Below are 15,767 nucleotides of genomic sequence, written 5' to 3'. Positions count from 1 at the left end.
ATCTAGAAGCCGTACTTGGCTCCGCGGTAGAACGACGGCGGGAGCGACTGCGCCAGCGCAAAGTACGGGCGCTCGATTACGAGCAGCTCGGCCTCGGGGCGCAGCAGCGCATGCACCGAGAGCAGCGGCTGGTACTTGAACGTCGTGCGCACGCTCCAGACGTCGTGTGCGGCCGGCGCCTCGCTGCGGCGCTTGGTCCCGCCGGCGGCCGGCGTCGCGCGGTGGCGCGCAGTGCAGATCCACGTCGGGCCGTACAGGACGAGCGTCGCCTCCTCCTTGACCGCGCCCGGGAGCCAGACGCAGCCGACCACCGGCTCACGCACCTTGGCAAGCTGCGTGTCGAGCTGCGCACGGAGCTCCTGCTCCCACGCACCGGTACGTCCCCCTTCCAGGTCGTAGAATGCGACCTGGTTCGTGGGCAGCGTCACGGCGAGCACATTGGGGTGCTGGGGATGGAATACGGCCGAGGTGGGCAGGCTCGCGGGCGACGCAAGCACGCGCTGGTGCGAGAGCGTATCGAGGTGGAACACGTGCATGCGGCGCACATTGTCCACGCTCACGAGCCACTGGCCGTCGGGCGACACGAGCGCCAGGACGATCGTCGCAAAGACGTCGCGCGCGAGCGCCTCGCGGTCCTTGGCATTCCGCGCGCCGGCGAGTACACGCCCGCCGCGCCCCTCTTCGGGCGTGTAGCGCTGGCGGTGCTGCGTAAAGGAGCGCAGCAACTGCAGCTCGCCGAGCGCCGGCAGCTGGACGAGGTGCACAAACGCGCCGTGGAGCGTACCGAGAATCAGGCGCGTGCTGTCCGGCGTAAAGACGAGGACCGAGGCGCCTGGCGCCGGGGCGTCGGTGCCGTGGATCGCCGCGCCGAGGCCCTTGACGCGCCGCGGCTGCAGCCCGTCGTCTGAAGGCGACAGCGCAAAGAGCTTCGTCTCGTACAGGTCCGAAACCGCGAGGTACGCACCGTCCGGCGAGACGGTCGCTTCCACGAGGTTCGAGCGGGTGCGCAGCTCGAGCTCACAGAGCTTGTGCCACGGCCGCTCCGCATCGTCGCTCAGCGCCCAGACCGCGACGCTCGTGTCGCGGCGCAGCACAATCCAGCGCCGTGCATCGCACATCTTGACCACGGCGCCACCCGCGACGCCCGCGCGCGCATTCTGCGGCACAAACGGCACGCGGCGCTGCGTCGTGTCCGCAAAGCGCGTCGACGCGCTCGACGAGATCGGATTCGCAAACGACGGCCCACGCTGCGGCGCGGCCGGCGTGAGGACCAGGTGGAAATCGATGCCGCCGCTCACGAGCACCGGCAGGCGCGTCGGCACGATCGCGCTCGTGCTCGCACGCTGGATATCAAAGGGGGGATCAACCGCAAGCGCACGGATATCGTGCGCGTGCAGGCGGCGCGTCGCCGTATGCGCCCACGTATGGCCGACCAAGCTGTACTCGGCCACCTTTTGGTCGACGCCCGCACTGTACACAGTGCGTCCGTCGGTGCTCACACACAGGCTCAGCACGTCTGCGCCGCCGGTGTGGCACTGGAACGTCGCGCCGGACACGGGCACGCGCGTGCGCGCGTCGAAAAAGGTAACGCGTCCGGTCGAGTCGCCCGTGACGAGTGTCCCGTCGCCGAGCACGGCGACGGCCCAGACGATCGTGTGCTCGTTGCGGTTCTTCATCACCGTGAGGCGCGAGCGCAGCTGGCCGCTCTCGACGTCCCACACGGCCGCCGTCGAGTTGCCGAGGCCGCCGAGGAGGAATCCCTCGCGCCAGATTTCCTCGTCCTCTTCCTCCTCCGAGTCCGAGTCCGAGTCCGAGTCGGCCGTGCGGCGCGGCGCCGGGCGTGTCGCACGGCGTGGCGGTCCCCAGGCGAGGGACAGGATGCGCGAGGCGACGCGCGCCATGCGGGGCGCGTCGGCCATCTCGCCGTTTTCCGCGCGGATGCGCGCGCCGTGGACGTGCTCAAACGCGTCCCCCGTCACGTCAATGAGGCGCACTACGCCGTCCTCACAGCCGATGGCGAGGTACTGGTTCAGCGGCGAGGCGGCCATGCTCCAGATTGCGCCGCCGCCCGACGAGAGCGTGCGTGTGGCGGCGTGCACGTCGTGGCGCTTGCCGCCCTCGGTCACGCACGCGATCGACCACGGCAGGTAGTGCTCCGTGACGATGCTGCCGCCCGACGTGGAAAAGAGGCGCAAGCGCTCCGCGCCGTCCATGGTGCTCTTGGTAAAGGCGAGTGCCTCGATCTTGTAGTTTACGTCGCCAAACAGGGTTGTTTCGACCATCCAGCCCTTGGCGAGCGGCGCGCCACTCGTGCTTTCCGCAGCTGCGTCCTCGCACCAGGTGCACAGGTCGATATTCCCGTTCTCGCGGCCGATCGCCAGGACGCACCGCGGCGTATGCGCCTGGTGCGCCGCGCCGCCGGCCGCAGGGGCCGTCGGCGAAAAGGCCAGCGCCGTGATAGATGACGGCGACCAGTCTACAAAGCGCACGCGGTGCAGCGGCATCGGCCGCGCAGCCGGCTCCTGCACCTCGTTCATCGCGGCACAGAAAAAAGTGATGTCACGTGCGTTGCGCCGTGCGCACCTCATGACTCCAGACGCTGCTGGGAAGACGGTGGTGGTGAAGCTGGGCACGTCGTCGATTCTGTCGGAGTCGACGATGCAGCCCAAAATCAAGATCATGTCGTCGATCGTAGAGACGGTGCTGCAGCTGCGCACGGCCGGGCACCGCGTGATCCTCGTGTGCTCCGGTGCGATTGGCGTCGGCCGCGTGCGCATGGGCATGACTGAGCGCCCGAAAGACCTCGGCGAGCGCCAGGCGCTTGCGGCGCTGGGCCAGCTGCGGCTTATGACATTGTGGGACAATTTGTTTGGCGTGGTAGGCATCAGCGTCGCGCAGGTGCTGCTCACGCGCGCGGACCTCGCCGATAGCCCACGGTACCACAATGCGCGCACCACGCTCGACACGCTGCTTGCGCCGCAGTTTAACGCGGTGCCGATTGTGAACGAGAACGATACCGTGTCGCTGTACGAGATGCGTTTCGGCGACAATGACTCGCTCTCGGCGATCACCGCGGGGCTCGTCGACGCCGATTTTTTGTTTCTGTGCACGGATGTCGACGGGCTGTACACCGACAACCCGCGGACGTGCCCCGAGGCGTACCGCCTCGGTGTCGTGCCGTCGGTCGACGAGGCCCGAAAAGAGGCGAGTGTCAAGACGCTCGGCTCCTCGTTCGGCACGGGCGGCATGCAGACCAAGCTCGTCGCCGCCGAGCTCGCGACTGCAGCGGGCGTCACGACCGTCATCCTGAACGGCGAGCACCCCGAAAACATTGCGCGCATCGTCGACGCGGACCTGCCCAGGACGCTGCAGCCTGGCGAGCGCCCGGCGCTGAACGATCCGCCCCACACGCTCTTTCTCCCGAGCGGCGTGCGCTTGCCCGCGCGCAAGTGGCGTATCCTGCACGCGATGCACCCCGCCGGCGCGCTCGTCATTGATGACGGGGCGTACGAGCGCATCTCGCGCAAAGACTCGGGCGGGCGCCTCCTCCCGGCCGGCGTCGTGGGCGTGCGGGGCAACTGGGAGCGGCTCCAGGCGGTGCGCCTGGTGGTGCAGCGCGGCGGCGACGAGATCGAGGTCGGCCGCGCGCTCGCCAACTATGCGTCGATCGAGTGCGAGCGTATCAAGGGTCTGCAGAGCTCGCAAATCTACGAGGCACTGGGGTGTGCCGACTCGAGCTATATCACCGACCAGATCGTCCTGTCGGAGTCCGCTCAGAAGCTTTTGTATACATAGATTAGCCGAGGTAGTCGACCGACTTGCCGCCCATCGTCGCCTGCGACGGCGTCGCGCCGCCGGACGAGGCAGGCGGCACGAGCTCGCGCAGCTTCTCGCCGAGCTTGAGCGTATTCCACTTCACCACGCGGGGGTCCTGGCGCAGGCGGTCGTTGAGCACCTTGAGCGTCGGTGCATTGGTATCAAACTGCATCAGCCAGTAACTGGGTCAGCCATAAAAACCTACTCGCCGGCTGTGTGGTACTGCTGGTGCCGCCGCGCACGCTGCGGCAGCGTGCGCTTGCCCCAGTACTGCACGTTGCGCACCACGCCGCCATGGTTCAGCACCAGGCGCGAGGTCGACTGCACCAAATCACGTAGCGGCGCCGACTCTGCGGACGCGATCGCCACACAAAACAACTCATACAGACTGCGTCAGCCAAAAGCACCTACGGCATCGTCGCGAAAGTGAAGATGACTAATCACTACGAGCGAGCGCCTGGTGGAGCTGCAGGCCGAGGCTCAGCAGCTGCAGCGCCTCGTTCCCGCCGTCCATCAACGCCTTGTCGGTTTGGCCAAACTGGATGGCAGCGCGGGTCTTTTGCCGTGCGTTGAGCAGGGGGTGCATAATCACATAGTCGTGGAACTGGAGCAGGACCTGGATGCACGAGTAGCCCTCGCGCACCACGTGTTGGACCGCCGCCGAGACACGGTCAAACGGCGTGCCCGCCGGCTTGACGTCCTCGTCGACGTCCATCGACGCGGGCTCGACGCCGACGCTCTGGCCGAGCATTTCGATCACGCGGTGGGGCACGATCCCGGCGAGCTCGGCCACTGCGTCGCCCGACATATCCCGCACGTCGCCGCCACGCGCCGCCGCAAGGCGCGCGACAGACTGCAGATAGGTAATGGAGCGGCGCATGTCGCCGTCCGATGCGCGTATGAGCGCGGGGATGAGCTCGTCGTTGAGCACGAGGCCCTCCTCGCGCGCAATGTACCGCAGGCGGTCCTCGGTGCTTTCCAGGTCCAGCGGACGGAAGCGGAACTTGCTGCAGCGCGACGCGACCGGCTCAATAATGCTACATGAGCCATAGAACATACCGAGTAACATAGTTGCACACCAGGCAGAAGCGCGTCGTGCGGCTGTACTGCTCCATAATGCGGCGCAGCGCGCCCTGGGCGTCCTGCGTCATGCTGTCCGCCTCGTCCAGGATAATGACCTTGTACGGCGGCGAGGGGTAATTCCTGAGTGAGAAAAGAGCAACGTACGGGTTGGGCGCCGACACGGCCATCTTGGCAAACGACTTGATCTTTTCACGGACGACGGCAATGCCGCGCTCGTCGGACGCGTTCAGCTCGAGCACACGCGACTTCATCAGCTCGGGGCCGTACAGCTGCCGCGCAAGCGCCAGGATCGTCGACGTCTTGCCGGTGCCGGGGGGGCCGTAAAAGAGCATATGGGGGAGCTGCGTGAGACGCACGACGTACATTGGCGGTTTTCAGCGCATTACGCAGCACAGTCACTGCATGCTGCTGCGACGCCACCTCGTCAATGTTCTTAGGGCGGCTACATCAGTCAGGCAACCTACTAGCGCTCGACCCACGGCCGGTTCTCGGCCTGCAGCCCACTCGACATGGCCGCAACTCACGGCCGACGGCGCCGGCGGGATTTAAATCCACGCGTCGCGCGTCGCGTGGAGAATTCCAGCGCGTTTGCCGCCTTGCCGCCATGGCAGAAAATGAGGCGCGTTCGCCGCGTGCGTCGCTCAGCCCGGATTCCGCGAAGCGCAAGGCAGAGGAGGGACAGCAGCCGCCTCTTAAGGCCGCCAAGAAGACGCGCGCACCTCCGCCGCTCGTCACACTAAAGAACTCGCGCCTGGCTCTGCGCCAGAAAGCCGTCGGATGGGACAGGACCATGCCGGTGCTCAAGGGTAGGTCGCCAAACTAATGCAGCTGTGCTGTGCTTTCAGTCTTTTCTCGAGGAACGTGCCGAGACGCTCGACACGATCCCGGACGATCACCTCGTGATCGTCGCGAGCTTGGTGCAGGAAAGCGACAAGAGTGCGACAGAGCTCGCGAAACTCGTGCGCGCTACCGTGCTCCCGGAAGGCCACCGGGCCCTGGGAAAGGTCACCGAGGACGGGCAGCCGCTCGATGTGCTGCCAGTCGCCGTGATCCAGAACGCGATCCAGGCGATCGCCGAGCGCGTCAACTACGGCCTCGACGGCGAAAACCTTGCCCCAGCGCTCCAGCTCTGGCGCTGGGAGGTGCAAAACTTGGATCTGCTCCCGAAAGAGAACCTAGATAAGCTCATGGCACGCCGTGAAGAGCGCGTCGCCGCCAAGCAAGAGGCGCTCGCGCTCTTCGAAGCGCTGCCAGAGGAGCAAAAGGGCGCACTGCGCGAGGGCAAGAAGCTCGCCAAGCCCAAGGACGAGCCCCAACAGGCGCCGGAGGCCAAAGAGGCGCCCATGACCCCGGGGCAGAAGGAGAAGCTCGAGCGCGCCAAGCTGCGCGAGACGAAAAAGGCCGAGCGCCAGGCCAAGGAGGCCGAGCGCCAGGCGGAAAAGCAGGCCAAGGAGGCAGAGAAGCAGGCCGAGCGCCAGGCCAAAGAGGCAGAGAAGCAGGCCGAGCGCCAGGCCAAAGAGGCCGAGAAGCAGGCCGAGCGCCAGGCCAAAGAGGCCGAAAAGCAGGCCAAGGAAGCCGAGCGCCAGGCCAAGGAGGAAAAGGTGGAAAAGGGCAAGCAGGCACAGGTGCGCCTCTTCAACTCTTTCTTTCAGCAGGCTTCGCCACGCTCGCCGTCGGTGCGCAAGGACGATGTTGAAGTCAAGAACGACTTTCAGCGCACGTTTCTGCCTTGCGAATACAAAAACATGGCTGATATCAACAAGTTTTATCGCCCGGCCACAGACGCCCTGCTCCAGGAGATGGATGTTCGGTCGCAAAGCCAGCCGGAACTCCTCAAGGAGCTAACGCACTTGGGTAAGACACGGGCGCCGCGCACGACGCCGCGTGTGCGCGGCATCCACCCGCCAGCATCCGTGCGCCATATCATGAAGACTGTGCAGGAGTCGGACGTACTTGGCGGTAACGCTGAAGAGCACGCAAAGCGCGAGCTTGAAAAGCTCAACAACCGCCGCCTCGTACCGATCAAGCTCCTACAGTTCCAGTCGGACCGGCGTCCGGGCTGGGTGGGCACCTGGACGCGGTCCTCGACGTTTATTACGCCGCGCAAGCCGTTCGGCCAGGACCCTGTCTCGCTCGACTACTCGTACGACAGCGATGCAGAATGGGAAGAGGTCGAGGAGGGCGAGAACGTCGATGCAATGGACGATCGCGAAGAAGAAGAGAGCATGGGCGGCTCGGACAATGAAGACTCAGAGATGGACGACTGGCTCGAAGACGATTTGGAAGAGGACGACGAGGCGCCGCCACCCGAGGAGGTCGAGCCGCCGAGCAGCCCGCTTGCGCACACGTCCAGGGATCCGACACCGAAAGGCGTCAATCTTTTGCAGCCGAAGAAGAAGGTCAAGCTACTGGGACGCCGTTTCGACTCTAAACTCGTCCCGTATTATACTGGACCGCACTGGGAGAATACGCTTGGCGAGCCCGGACACGAGAGCTTTGCGCCGTACCGCATTCAATTCTTCAATGGTATGTCTTGCTATGCTAATCCAGATGCACATGTGGGGCTGGATCCCTTTACATTCACGTCCACGACCGTGTCCATTGCGCCTGCAGCGGACGAGGCGGCAGTGCAAGCAGGGCCGAACGAATCGGCCTCTGCTGCGCCCGCGACGACCGCAAGCCGAAGCACCAAGTTCAACTTCCCCGATACCCATCTCCCCGAACTACTCAAACTGATTCAAGGCTCTACACGATCCAAGCCTGCCCTGCTCGAAGATCTTCGCGAACACTTTGGTCCTATTGTCAAGGGTGTTAGCAAGACTGCGATCGAGGCACGCTTGCAAGAGTGCGCTGCCAAGGAAAGCAAGAAGCCCGGTGCAAAGTGGATCATCAAGCCCGAGTGGCAGAGCCAGCTCCATAGTGCGTAGCGAGGGAGCGATTGTGACGCATTGCACACGGTCCGCTGAGCCTAGACCGCAGGCACTCGTATTACTTTGGGTTTAGATAGCGACAGTATACTTCATCCTCACAACTGCAGGCAAGATGGCCGAGTGGTCTAAGGCGCAACGTTAAGGTTACCTTAATATAAGAGCTTCTAGCTTCCGTTGTCTTCGGGCGTGGGTTCGAATCCCACTCTTGTCACATTTCTTTTGGCACGTCGTTGTAGGTCACGTGATGCACCTCCACGCCGCGCGAGTCCAACACGCCGCTCTCCCTCACGGATAACATGGCGGAACAGGAGGGGGAGCCCGCAGAGCATCACCCCACAATGGCGTACGTCGGTGATGCACTAACATTTTAGCGAAATGATGCAATCAGTACATGCAGTGATGGATCCCGCCGAAGACGTCGCGCAAATTCAGGATTTGTCACAAGCTATCCACGAGGCACGTCTCGAGCGTGATGCGGAAGTACAGTCGGCAAAGGACCGCGTCGATCGTGCGTATATATATATATATATATGGGCTAATTTAGAGTTGCAACATACAGTTGCTGAGCTGCGCAAGGGCTCTACGCGTGCTGCAGCAGACTGGCGCTCGATCGAAGAGCACATGGAAACAATGACCAAGATGGAAAACGAAAAGTTTGGCCTTGCCAAGAAGATCAATGAGCAGGAAACTGCGCTCGCATCTCTCGAAGCGGATCTTTCCGCTTTCCGCGCCAAGATTGATGCGGGCGAAAGTCGTGACGTCGAACAGGACGTGGAAATGGATCGCAGCGCGTACGTACCCAGCCAAGTTCTGACCCCAAGTCTCGCGCTTCAGCTCTTCCGCAACATGGGATTTGTGCCGTTTCACGACCCTGCGCAGCCCAATGCGCCGATTACCTCGTTGCTCGTCCGTTCCGCTCGCCGGAACGTGGCCGTTTCGGTCGACATTGACGAAAAGTCGCGCAAAGAAAACAAGCTGACCTCGTTTGAATTGGCCGAGAAGCTCTGGGCCGCGGCTAGCTAGCGAGCTACGCCCCTCTCCACCCCCGCATCCCTGCTTGTACCTTAGTCTTACGTACGAATGTATTTCCCCGACACGTGTTAATTGCGCCGTGCGCACCTCAGCTGATTCCGGCACGAAGACAGAATCCAAGCCACTTATTCACCCCTCACCATGCCGAAAGTCCAAAACACGCAGACTTCGCGGCCCTCTGGCTCGTGCACCCGCTGCATTGCAGTCATCGCTACGATCTTTGCTGTGGTTGTTGCACTCTTTACCTACCTGGACGCGCACAGGGTACGTTCTTCTTCTCACCCAGCAACAATTCTACATTTTTGACCAGCAAAAGCTGCACGGCATCACCAAGCAAGCGATTGCGCAGCACGGCGAGAATGCCGATCAGATCTTTGACTACATTGTGAAGGAGCTGCGCAAGGACCCCAAGGTGGCCCCTACCCTCAACGCTCACTCTTTCCGCGAGCCGTCCGAGTGGGTCTTTAACAACGCTGGTGGTGCGATGGGTTCCATGTACATCATCCACGCTTCCATCACCGAATACCTGATCTTCTTTGGCACGCCGCTTGGCACCGAGGGCCACACTGGCCGTCACACGGCGGACGACTACTTCCACATCCTGACGGGTACGCAGTACGCCTACAAGGCCGGGGACCTTAAGCGCGAGGAGTACCCTGCGGGTGCGATGCACTACCTCCCCCGTGGTGTTGTGAAGCAGTACATGATGCCCGAGTCGGGATGCTGGGCGCTGGAGCTCGCTCAGGGCTGGATCCCCCCGATGCTGCCGTTCGGTTTTGCGGACACGATTTCGTCGACGCTCGACTTCCCCACGTTCTTTAGGACTGCTGTGATCACCGGCCGCGAGATGATCAAGAACCTGCTCCAAGGTATGTTGACAAAGAGGCTTCTACTTACACTTAGGCAAGTTTTAATCTATACATGCGAGCCCGTCAACGGTGTACAGCGTGTTTGCTGTGTCTTCGCAGGTAGTGACCATAGACGCCAAAGAGCATACCAATGCACGTAAGTGGCACCGAGATGCCGCCAAACATGCTCATCGCGCCTTGAAAGGTCATTGCCTCGACCATCTGCTTCGTGAACAAGGGAAATGCGCCCGCTACGGCCGAGCGGCAAAAGGTGTTGATTCCAATGACCGCCGCCGTGTTGTTGCTGTAGGTGTCCGTAAGGTAGGCCAGCCAGGAGTTAAACACAGACAGCATGCCAAATGCAAAAAAGAAGATGCCAATGCACGGACCGGACCAGTGGACATGTACAAATGGGGTGGTCCATGCAAAGATAAAGAGGCCGATCGGCACAAAGAGGATCGCCCAGACGCCGGAGCGGATGCGGAGCTCGGGTGTGTTGGTGCCTTTGTCGTAGGCGCGGCGGTACTCGATGGTCTGGATTGTGCAGCCGATCAATGCGGCGGAGGCCGTAAAGCCCGCCAGGACCGCGCCGTAGGTATAGCCGACCTGCACCGAGGTCAGTCCGCGAATGTCCTGCCACACTTCGGGGAAGAAGAGCAGCGAGCCGTACAAGAGACCATATAACATCGCCGTGTAGAAGCATACAATCATCAGCACGGGCTCTTCGACCAGCAGGATCCACGGGACAAAGAGGGATTGCTTCACCTGCGATGCGACGAGCTGCACCGTTTTTTTGCTGGGAAAGATGGACAGGAGCAGGTGCTCGCCACGGTGCAACGCGTCTTCGTGACGCAGCGCCGCCTCCTTGCGCGCTTGCTGTTTCTGCAGCAGTGCAGGCGCAAAGGTTTCTGGCACCGTCAGCGCGTACAGCACGAGCGTGGCAAAGAACAGGATCGGAATCGAGCGCAGATTCCAGCGCCAGTCGGAGTCGTGCACGGCCACGGCACCGAGCAGTGCCGCAAGGGGCGGGCCGCAGAACGTAACGTGCCGAAAGATGGTATTAAAGGGAATGCGGTTGCGCTCCGTCGTCATATCCACAATGCTCCCAGCGACGTTGCAAAACGTCGCCGACGCCGAGCACCCGGCCAGCGCACGGCAGACGAGCAGCGACGGTATAGAGGGCGAGAGGCACACGCCCAGGTTAAACATGGTGCTCCCGAAGAGCGACATGAGAAACACGGGCCGCCGCCCAAGCGACTGGCTCAGTGGGCCCCACAGCAGCGACGCAGCGGCCATGCCAAACATGTATAAACTCGTGCCGAGCTGCGCGATGGTGTGCGGTGCAGGCAGGTCCTTTTGCATCTGGTTCACTCCAGGCGAGTAGATGCCGGACGCATACGTTGTCACGATCGTAATCAACGAGTACACCAGGTTGCAGTAGATTTTGCGTGTTAGAGACCAGTTTTGTGGATTCGCCGCCTCGTCGAGCTTGGGCGCGGCGACCTGCTCCGGCGCGGGGCTCGCAGGGTCAGGCATAAATAATTCGGGCTTCTCAACGTCAGTCTCTGTATCCCGATCTAAGCTATGCATTGTGCGACGTGCGAAGCGCCATGCCCAAGCCGAGACCAACGTCGCGCCAAGACGCAACATCGCCTCCACCACGCGGACTGGGAACTATGCATCTTCCGGCGGCTCGCTTGGAGTGGGTTTCTTGGCGAGCGAGGCGCGTGCCTGCGCTGCCAGGTCGGCATAGTGGCCGCGATGGGTATTCTGCGTGAGTAGGAGGACATACAAGCCAAGACTGGTACTGCCGTTCGTTTGCCACGACCTTGTCCTTGTTGTGAGACGCGACTTCGTCCTGCCCCCGGTCCCACGCCTGGAGGTGGCGCCGGAGGCGCGCGAGCGACTCGCGATTCGCGGGCGACGCGTCCAGGTTGGCGTTGTACAAATTCACCCACTGGCGGTGACGCTCGACCAGGCGCTCTTTATTGCCGTGGCTCGGCAGGTCCAGCGACTGGGTCAGCCACGCGACGTACGCTTAGCAGTTTTCGTAGATCACGCTCCGACTTGAGCTGGTACTGTGGGCGTGTAAGCCTTTTTGCGTTCGCAAAAGGATCGTGCGCCGGCGCGCCGAGCCAGTTGCTCGGCGGCGCGCTGGGGTCGCATCCCCGGTCCAAGTGCGTATTGAGGTCGGCTGCGGTGAAGCTGCGCGAGCAGATAGGGCACTGCACCGTGTCCGCGGCTGCGTCAGATGTGCGGCGTACCTTGTAGTGAGCGGTAGTCGACGTCTGGCGACGCTGGCTCGGCGAGCGAGGCGCGTGCCTGGCGCGGCCGCAGCCGCCGGCCGCCCTCGTCCTCGGGGGCGGCGCGCTTGGGCGCCTGCACGCGCCCCTCGGCGATTTCCGCGCGCAGCGCATCCCGGTCGTCCTGGAGCGTCTGGGCCTCGTTCATTTTCTCGACGAGCGCGTCGCTGGGTCAGCACAGTGACGTACCGTGCGTTGCGCCAGCCATCTGCCGCCGCCTCAAGCGCAGGCTGTGGCATCAGCTCGCTATCATACGCCTTCTTTTGGCGGCAGTTTGGGCAGAACGATCCCGAGCCGCCCGGCTGGTTGATGTGCGTGCGGATGCACGACGAGCAGAATACGTGCGCGCATTCGCGCAGCGCGACGGGCGCGCGAAAAATATCCTGGATTAGAGTGGTGACCTACATAGCACAGCCCGCACCGCAAGCTTGCGTCGAGCGGCCGAAGGAACGCCCATGACGGCGGCCAGTCGGACGGGTCGCTGGCCTGGGCGAGCAGCGCGTCCATGGAGCGCGACGCGTGGCGTAAAAATACCTCCACTTGGCGCTAAGATAACTATCGGTGGTGCCGGAGGCGTTCGTGGCGAAGCATGGCGTCTTTTCTTGAGAAGGTGGCGCCGCACACGCGGCACGTCCATTCGAGTTCGGCAAGTGCCTTTTGTACATCCACCTCCTTGCCAAGGACGACACACTGGTCGACGTTGAGCATGCCGTCCTTGACGAGCTGCGCCTCTTCGCGCAGATGCAGCGTAATGCGGTGTCGTGCCAGATCGTACATGCGATGAAAGATGGTCCCGCACGTCTGTCCTGTGACAGGGGATACATAGTCGCAGCGGATTGCGGACGAATTCGGAGAGGTTGTCGCCTGCGCGTTGCGCGCGGCGCCGGCGAGCACGCCCGAGTAGGCGCCGGACGGCGGCGGCTGCGCGTTGCCGGTCGAGCCCGTGGCGCGGTGGCCCGACGCGGCGCGTGTCTGCCGCCCACGGCGTGCAGAGGCGCGCGGCGTGGGGTGCGAGAGGTGCTGCGACTGCTCATAGTCCGACTCGTCGTTCTCCGGGTCGCTCGACTCGGACGAGGGTGGTGCTGCGCCGGACAGGGACGCTTCGCGTGCGTTGCGTGTTGCATCGGTCTCCTGGCGCCGTGAATTACTCGAGGACCGAAGCTGGCGCGGACGACTGGTATCTGGGGAGCGCGCGCGACGAGGTGCCGGCGCCGGCTCCTCGTCCTCGCTGGGGCTCGGCGCATGGCGCTCGGACGCGGGCACAATGGCCTGCGCATGGTTCAATATCGAAGGACTGCGGTTGCGTCCCGAGTTCCCGGGTGTATCACTCTCGGTCATGCTCACCGACATGTGCGAGCCAGGCATCGACTCCGAGTCGGGGCTCTGCATGCTCATACCGCTCTCTTGGCTGCTGGGGATGTAGCCATAGCCGCCCAACGCGCCCGGCACCGAGGCCTGGAAGTTGGTCGCGTTGCCCGCGTGGCTGCCGCGTGTATACGGTGGCACCGTCGGCTCCTCGTCCGACTCACTCGACGTGGACATGGCCGAGAACGAGGGGCCAGTCACGGGCCACTGCCGCGTATGCATCGACTCGGGCTGCCGCCCGTTCGGCGCGGCCGGGTTCACCGGAGCATACATCGAGCGGCTCCACTGCTCGAGCAGCTGCTCGTTCGGCGCCATGGCGCCCAGCACAGAGCCGGCATAGGTTGCCGACGGAAACGGCTTTTCGTCCTCGTCGTCCTCCTCCTCCGTGCTCGATCCCGTCTCCATGGCGCTCGACAGGCCAAAGGGCGTCGGCACAGACGCCGGCTCCTCTTCGGCACGTTCGGGAAAGAGCGAGGGGTAGGGCGTCTGCGCAAGGCCTCGCCCCGGATCTGTGCGCGCACTCGGTGTCGCGGTTTCTTCCTGATCGAGGTAGAGGTCGCGCGGGGAGACGGTGCGGTCCCCGCTCTGTGCCTGTCGCCCGCTCGCCTCGTTTGCGGCGCGGAGCACGTCAGCATTTGCGGCCATTGGAGGCACCATGCCCTGGCCCTGGTTGTTGCTCCAGAACTGTTTCCAGTTGGTGAGATCCGCATTTCCTTGCTCCGTGGACGGATTCCACAAAAAGGGCGTGCCGTTTTCGTTCTTGGTCTGCTGCCACCGGGGCGTCTCGGTCCCCTGCGGCTTTTGACGTGTATCCCGTTGCAGTTCGTTGGTCGGATCGGGCTGTGTGCCAGGAAAGAGCGCCTTGTTGTTGTCGTTGTTGGCGCCTTGGAGAGACAGCATGGTGAGCGGCGCGCCGAGCGTGCCGCTCGACGGCTGAGGAGGCGGCGTCGTCGGCGATGTCCCAGCGTGTGTATGGGGCGACTCTTGGAGCGGCTGCTGGACGTATCCCCCGCCTTGCAGCGCACGCTGCATCAGCGTCGGGTCCGCCTGGCCGAGCTGGCCGAGGTGCCCATACGGCGCTTCTTCGAGGAGCGGAGACGTATCGTTAAATTGTCCACGGTGCTGCAAGAAAGAAGACTTTGTGAATCCGGGCGCCACGGCACCAGAAGTGCCGGCCTGCTGGGGATACGACTCGCCCTCGGGCGCATCGTCAAAAAGCACAAAGTCGTCGGCCTGCATGGCGATAAGATGCGCACAGTCCTGCGATCTCACCGGTCCACACGAGGCAAACTATCTACAACGTCACGATCCAACAGCAAAGTCCGGATCGAGGGACGCGGCGTGCGGTGCGCCGAACACGAAAGCGCGCGCAGAGATCGGCGCGCAACGTATGACTAGACGCTCCGGGGCTTGCCCGCGGCTCGGCCGAACAAAATTTCGCCGTGTCCGTGCGCCCCGGGACGAGCAGGCGACGATGCGACGCAGCCCATGCGACGAGGACTCGACCGCGATCCAGGCGCGCAAGGAAAGAGAGGCGATCGCGATGCATTCTACCCATAGCCTCCATGACCCGTAGGAAGCCCAGGTTCCGCGTCGTAGTCGAGCCGCTGCGCTCGTCCGTGACACCGGCCGAGATCGCGTCGCTGTTCCACCCGCTCGAGGTGCGCAGCATCGTCCTGTCGCAGCACGGCGGGTGCTTCAGTGCTACCGTCGCACTGTACACACAGCGCGACATGGACATTGCCTGCCTGCGAAACCACACAATGTTTGGAGGACACCAGCTGTACGTTGCCCTTGCTCACCAGACGCGTCTACTGTCCCGGCACCGAGCCGGCCTCGCCGACGCACAGCGAGGCGAGCGAGGGGATTGACATGCCCCAAAAGAACCTGTATGTGCTCAATGTCCCGTTGGATGTCACTACTGTACAACTCGAGCGTCTTTTTGCGCAGTACGGCACCGTACGCCACTGCGTCATTTTGTCGATGCTCGACGGCCAGGCACGCCGCCGCGGGTTTGTGGACATGGACTCGCCGCAGGAGGCACAGGCAGCGCTGCATGCGACCGACGGCAAGGTGTGGTTCGGCTACCCCCTCGAGGTCTCCTTTGCGCGCGTCCAGCGCAGCGGCGCGCCGGTCGACGCCGAGGCCGCCGAGACGCCGTGCAGCACGCTGCTCGTCCGCGGTCTCGTGCCGGCGGCTACGATCGACGCGGACGACGTGCACGCGCTCCTTGCCCCCCACGCCGCGGTCGCCCACGTCGAGTTTCCCGAGACGGCCTGCGGCCAGGACACGTTCTCGGTGCGTGTGACGCTCGTGCGCCCAGAAGATGCGCCGGCCGTCCACCGAGGTCTGCACGGGACGGTGGTCAATGGCCAAGAGGTCCACATAGA

The 15,767-nt window shown here is 63.5% G+C and overlaps 10 protein-coding genes across 10 annotated transcripts; 4 read left to right on the top strand and 6 right to left on the bottom strand.

The window, feature by feature from the left end:
* Nucleotides 1-2: 2 nt before the first annotated feature.
* Nucleotides 3-2,537, bottom strand: UTP4 (U3 small nucleolar RNA-associated protein; the record flags this gene model as incomplete). The annotated part of the gene is made up of 1 exon (XM_060264623.1): nucleotides 3-2,537. One exon carries the CDS (start codon nucleotides 2,535-2,537, stop codon nucleotides 3-5), a length of 2,535 nt encoding a protein of 844 aa, XP_060120606.1.
* A 49-nt stretch (nucleotides 2,538-2,586) lies between these two features.
* PRO1 (glutamate 5-kinase) lies at nucleotides 2,587-3,795 on the top strand (the record flags this gene model as incomplete). Its single annotated transcript, XM_060264622.1, has 1 exon — nucleotides 2,587-3,795. One exon carries the CDS (start codon nucleotides 2,587-2,589, stop codon nucleotides 3,793-3,795), a length of 1,209 nt encoding a protein of 402 aa, XP_060120605.1.
* Nucleotide 3,796: 1 nt separating this feature from the next.
* On the bottom strand, nucleotides 3,797-4,232 carry MJAP1_000654 (uncharacterized protein; the record flags this gene model as incomplete). Its single annotated transcript, XM_060264621.1, has 3 exons — nucleotides 3,797-3,998; nucleotides 4,022-4,204; nucleotides 4,228-4,232. The coding sequence occupies 3 exons, from the start codon at nucleotides 4,230-4,232 to the stop codon at nucleotides 3,797-3,799; spliced, it is 390 nt and encodes a 129-aa protein (XP_060120604.1).
* A 20-nt stretch (nucleotides 4,233-4,252) lies between these two features.
* On the bottom strand, nucleotides 4,253-5,410 carry RFC2 (Subunit of heteropentameric Replication factor C (RF-C); the record flags this gene model as incomplete). The annotated part of the gene is made up of 5 exons (XM_060264620.1): nucleotides 4,253-4,853; nucleotides 4,876-5,019; nucleotides 5,044-5,240; nucleotides 5,263-5,341; nucleotides 5,379-5,410. The coding sequence occupies 5 exons, from the start codon at nucleotides 5,408-5,410 to the stop codon at nucleotides 4,253-4,255; spliced, it is 1,053 nt and encodes a 350-aa protein (XP_060120603.1).
* A 93-nt stretch (nucleotides 5,411-5,503) lies between these two features.
* Nucleotides 5,504-8,852, top strand: MJAP1_000652 (uncharacterized protein; the record flags this gene model as incomplete). Its single annotated transcript, XM_060264619.1, has 6 exons — nucleotides 5,504-5,705; nucleotides 5,728-7,425; nucleotides 7,450-7,818; nucleotides 7,937-7,952; nucleotides 8,201-8,337; nucleotides 8,428-8,852. The coding sequence occupies 6 exons, from the start codon at nucleotides 5,504-5,506 to the stop codon at nucleotides 8,850-8,852; spliced, it is 2,847 nt and encodes a 948-aa protein (XP_060120602.1).
* A 150-nt stretch (nucleotides 8,853-9,002) lies between these two features.
* On the top strand, nucleotides 9,003-9,775 carry ERG2 (C-8 sterol isomerase; the record flags this gene model as incomplete). Its single annotated transcript, XM_060264618.1, has 3 exons — nucleotides 9,003-9,125; nucleotides 9,148-9,730; nucleotides 9,765-9,775. The coding sequence occupies 3 exons, from the start codon at nucleotides 9,003-9,005 to the stop codon at nucleotides 9,773-9,775; spliced, it is 717 nt and encodes a 238-aa protein (XP_060120601.1).
* Nucleotides 9,776-9,793: 18 nt separating this feature from the next.
* MJAP1_000650 (uncharacterized protein) lies at nucleotides 9,794-11,245 on the bottom strand (the record flags this gene model as incomplete). The annotated part of the gene is made up of 1 exon (XM_060264617.1): nucleotides 9,794-11,245. One exon carries the CDS (start codon nucleotides 11,243-11,245, stop codon nucleotides 9,794-9,796), a length of 1,452 nt encoding a protein of 483 aa, XP_060120600.1.
* A 138-nt stretch (nucleotides 11,246-11,383) lies between these two features.
* RAD18 (RING-type E3 ubiquitin transferase) lies at nucleotides 11,384-12,519 on the bottom strand (the record flags this gene model as incomplete). Its single annotated transcript, XM_060264616.1, has 6 exons — nucleotides 11,384-11,479; nucleotides 11,502-11,723; nucleotides 11,746-11,951; nucleotides 11,974-12,179; nucleotides 12,202-12,395; nucleotides 12,418-12,519. The coding sequence occupies 6 exons, from the start codon at nucleotides 12,517-12,519 to the stop codon at nucleotides 11,384-11,386; spliced, it is 1,026 nt and encodes a 341-aa protein (XP_060120599.1).
* A 48-nt stretch (nucleotides 12,520-12,567) lies between these two features.
* Nucleotides 12,568-14,616, bottom strand: MJAP1_000648 (uncharacterized protein; the record flags this gene model as incomplete). Its single annotated transcript, XM_060264615.1, has 1 exon — nucleotides 12,568-14,616. One exon carries the CDS (start codon nucleotides 14,614-14,616, stop codon nucleotides 12,568-12,570), a length of 2,049 nt encoding a protein of 682 aa, XP_060120598.1.
* Nucleotides 14,617-14,942: 326 nt separating this feature from the next.
* MJAP1_000647 (uncharacterized protein) lies at nucleotides 14,943-15,766 on the top strand (the record flags this gene model as incomplete). Its single annotated transcript, XM_060264614.1, has 3 exons — nucleotides 14,943-15,160; nucleotides 15,183-15,690; nucleotides 15,755-15,766. 3 exons carry the CDS (start codon nucleotides 14,943-14,945, stop codon nucleotides 15,764-15,766), a joined length of 738 nt encoding a protein of 245 aa, XP_060120597.1.
* Nucleotide 15,767: the final 1 nt, after the last annotated feature.

Source organism: Malassezia japonica, chromosome 1 (assembly GCF_029542785.1).
Source record: "Malassezia japonica chromosome 1, complete sequence".
NCBI lineage: Eukaryota > Fungi > Basidiomycota > Malasseziomycetes > Malasseziales > Malasseziaceae > Malassezia > Malassezia japonica.
Note: the sequence above shows the minus strand (reverse complement) of the source record. Positions and strands in the feature narration are given on the sequence as shown.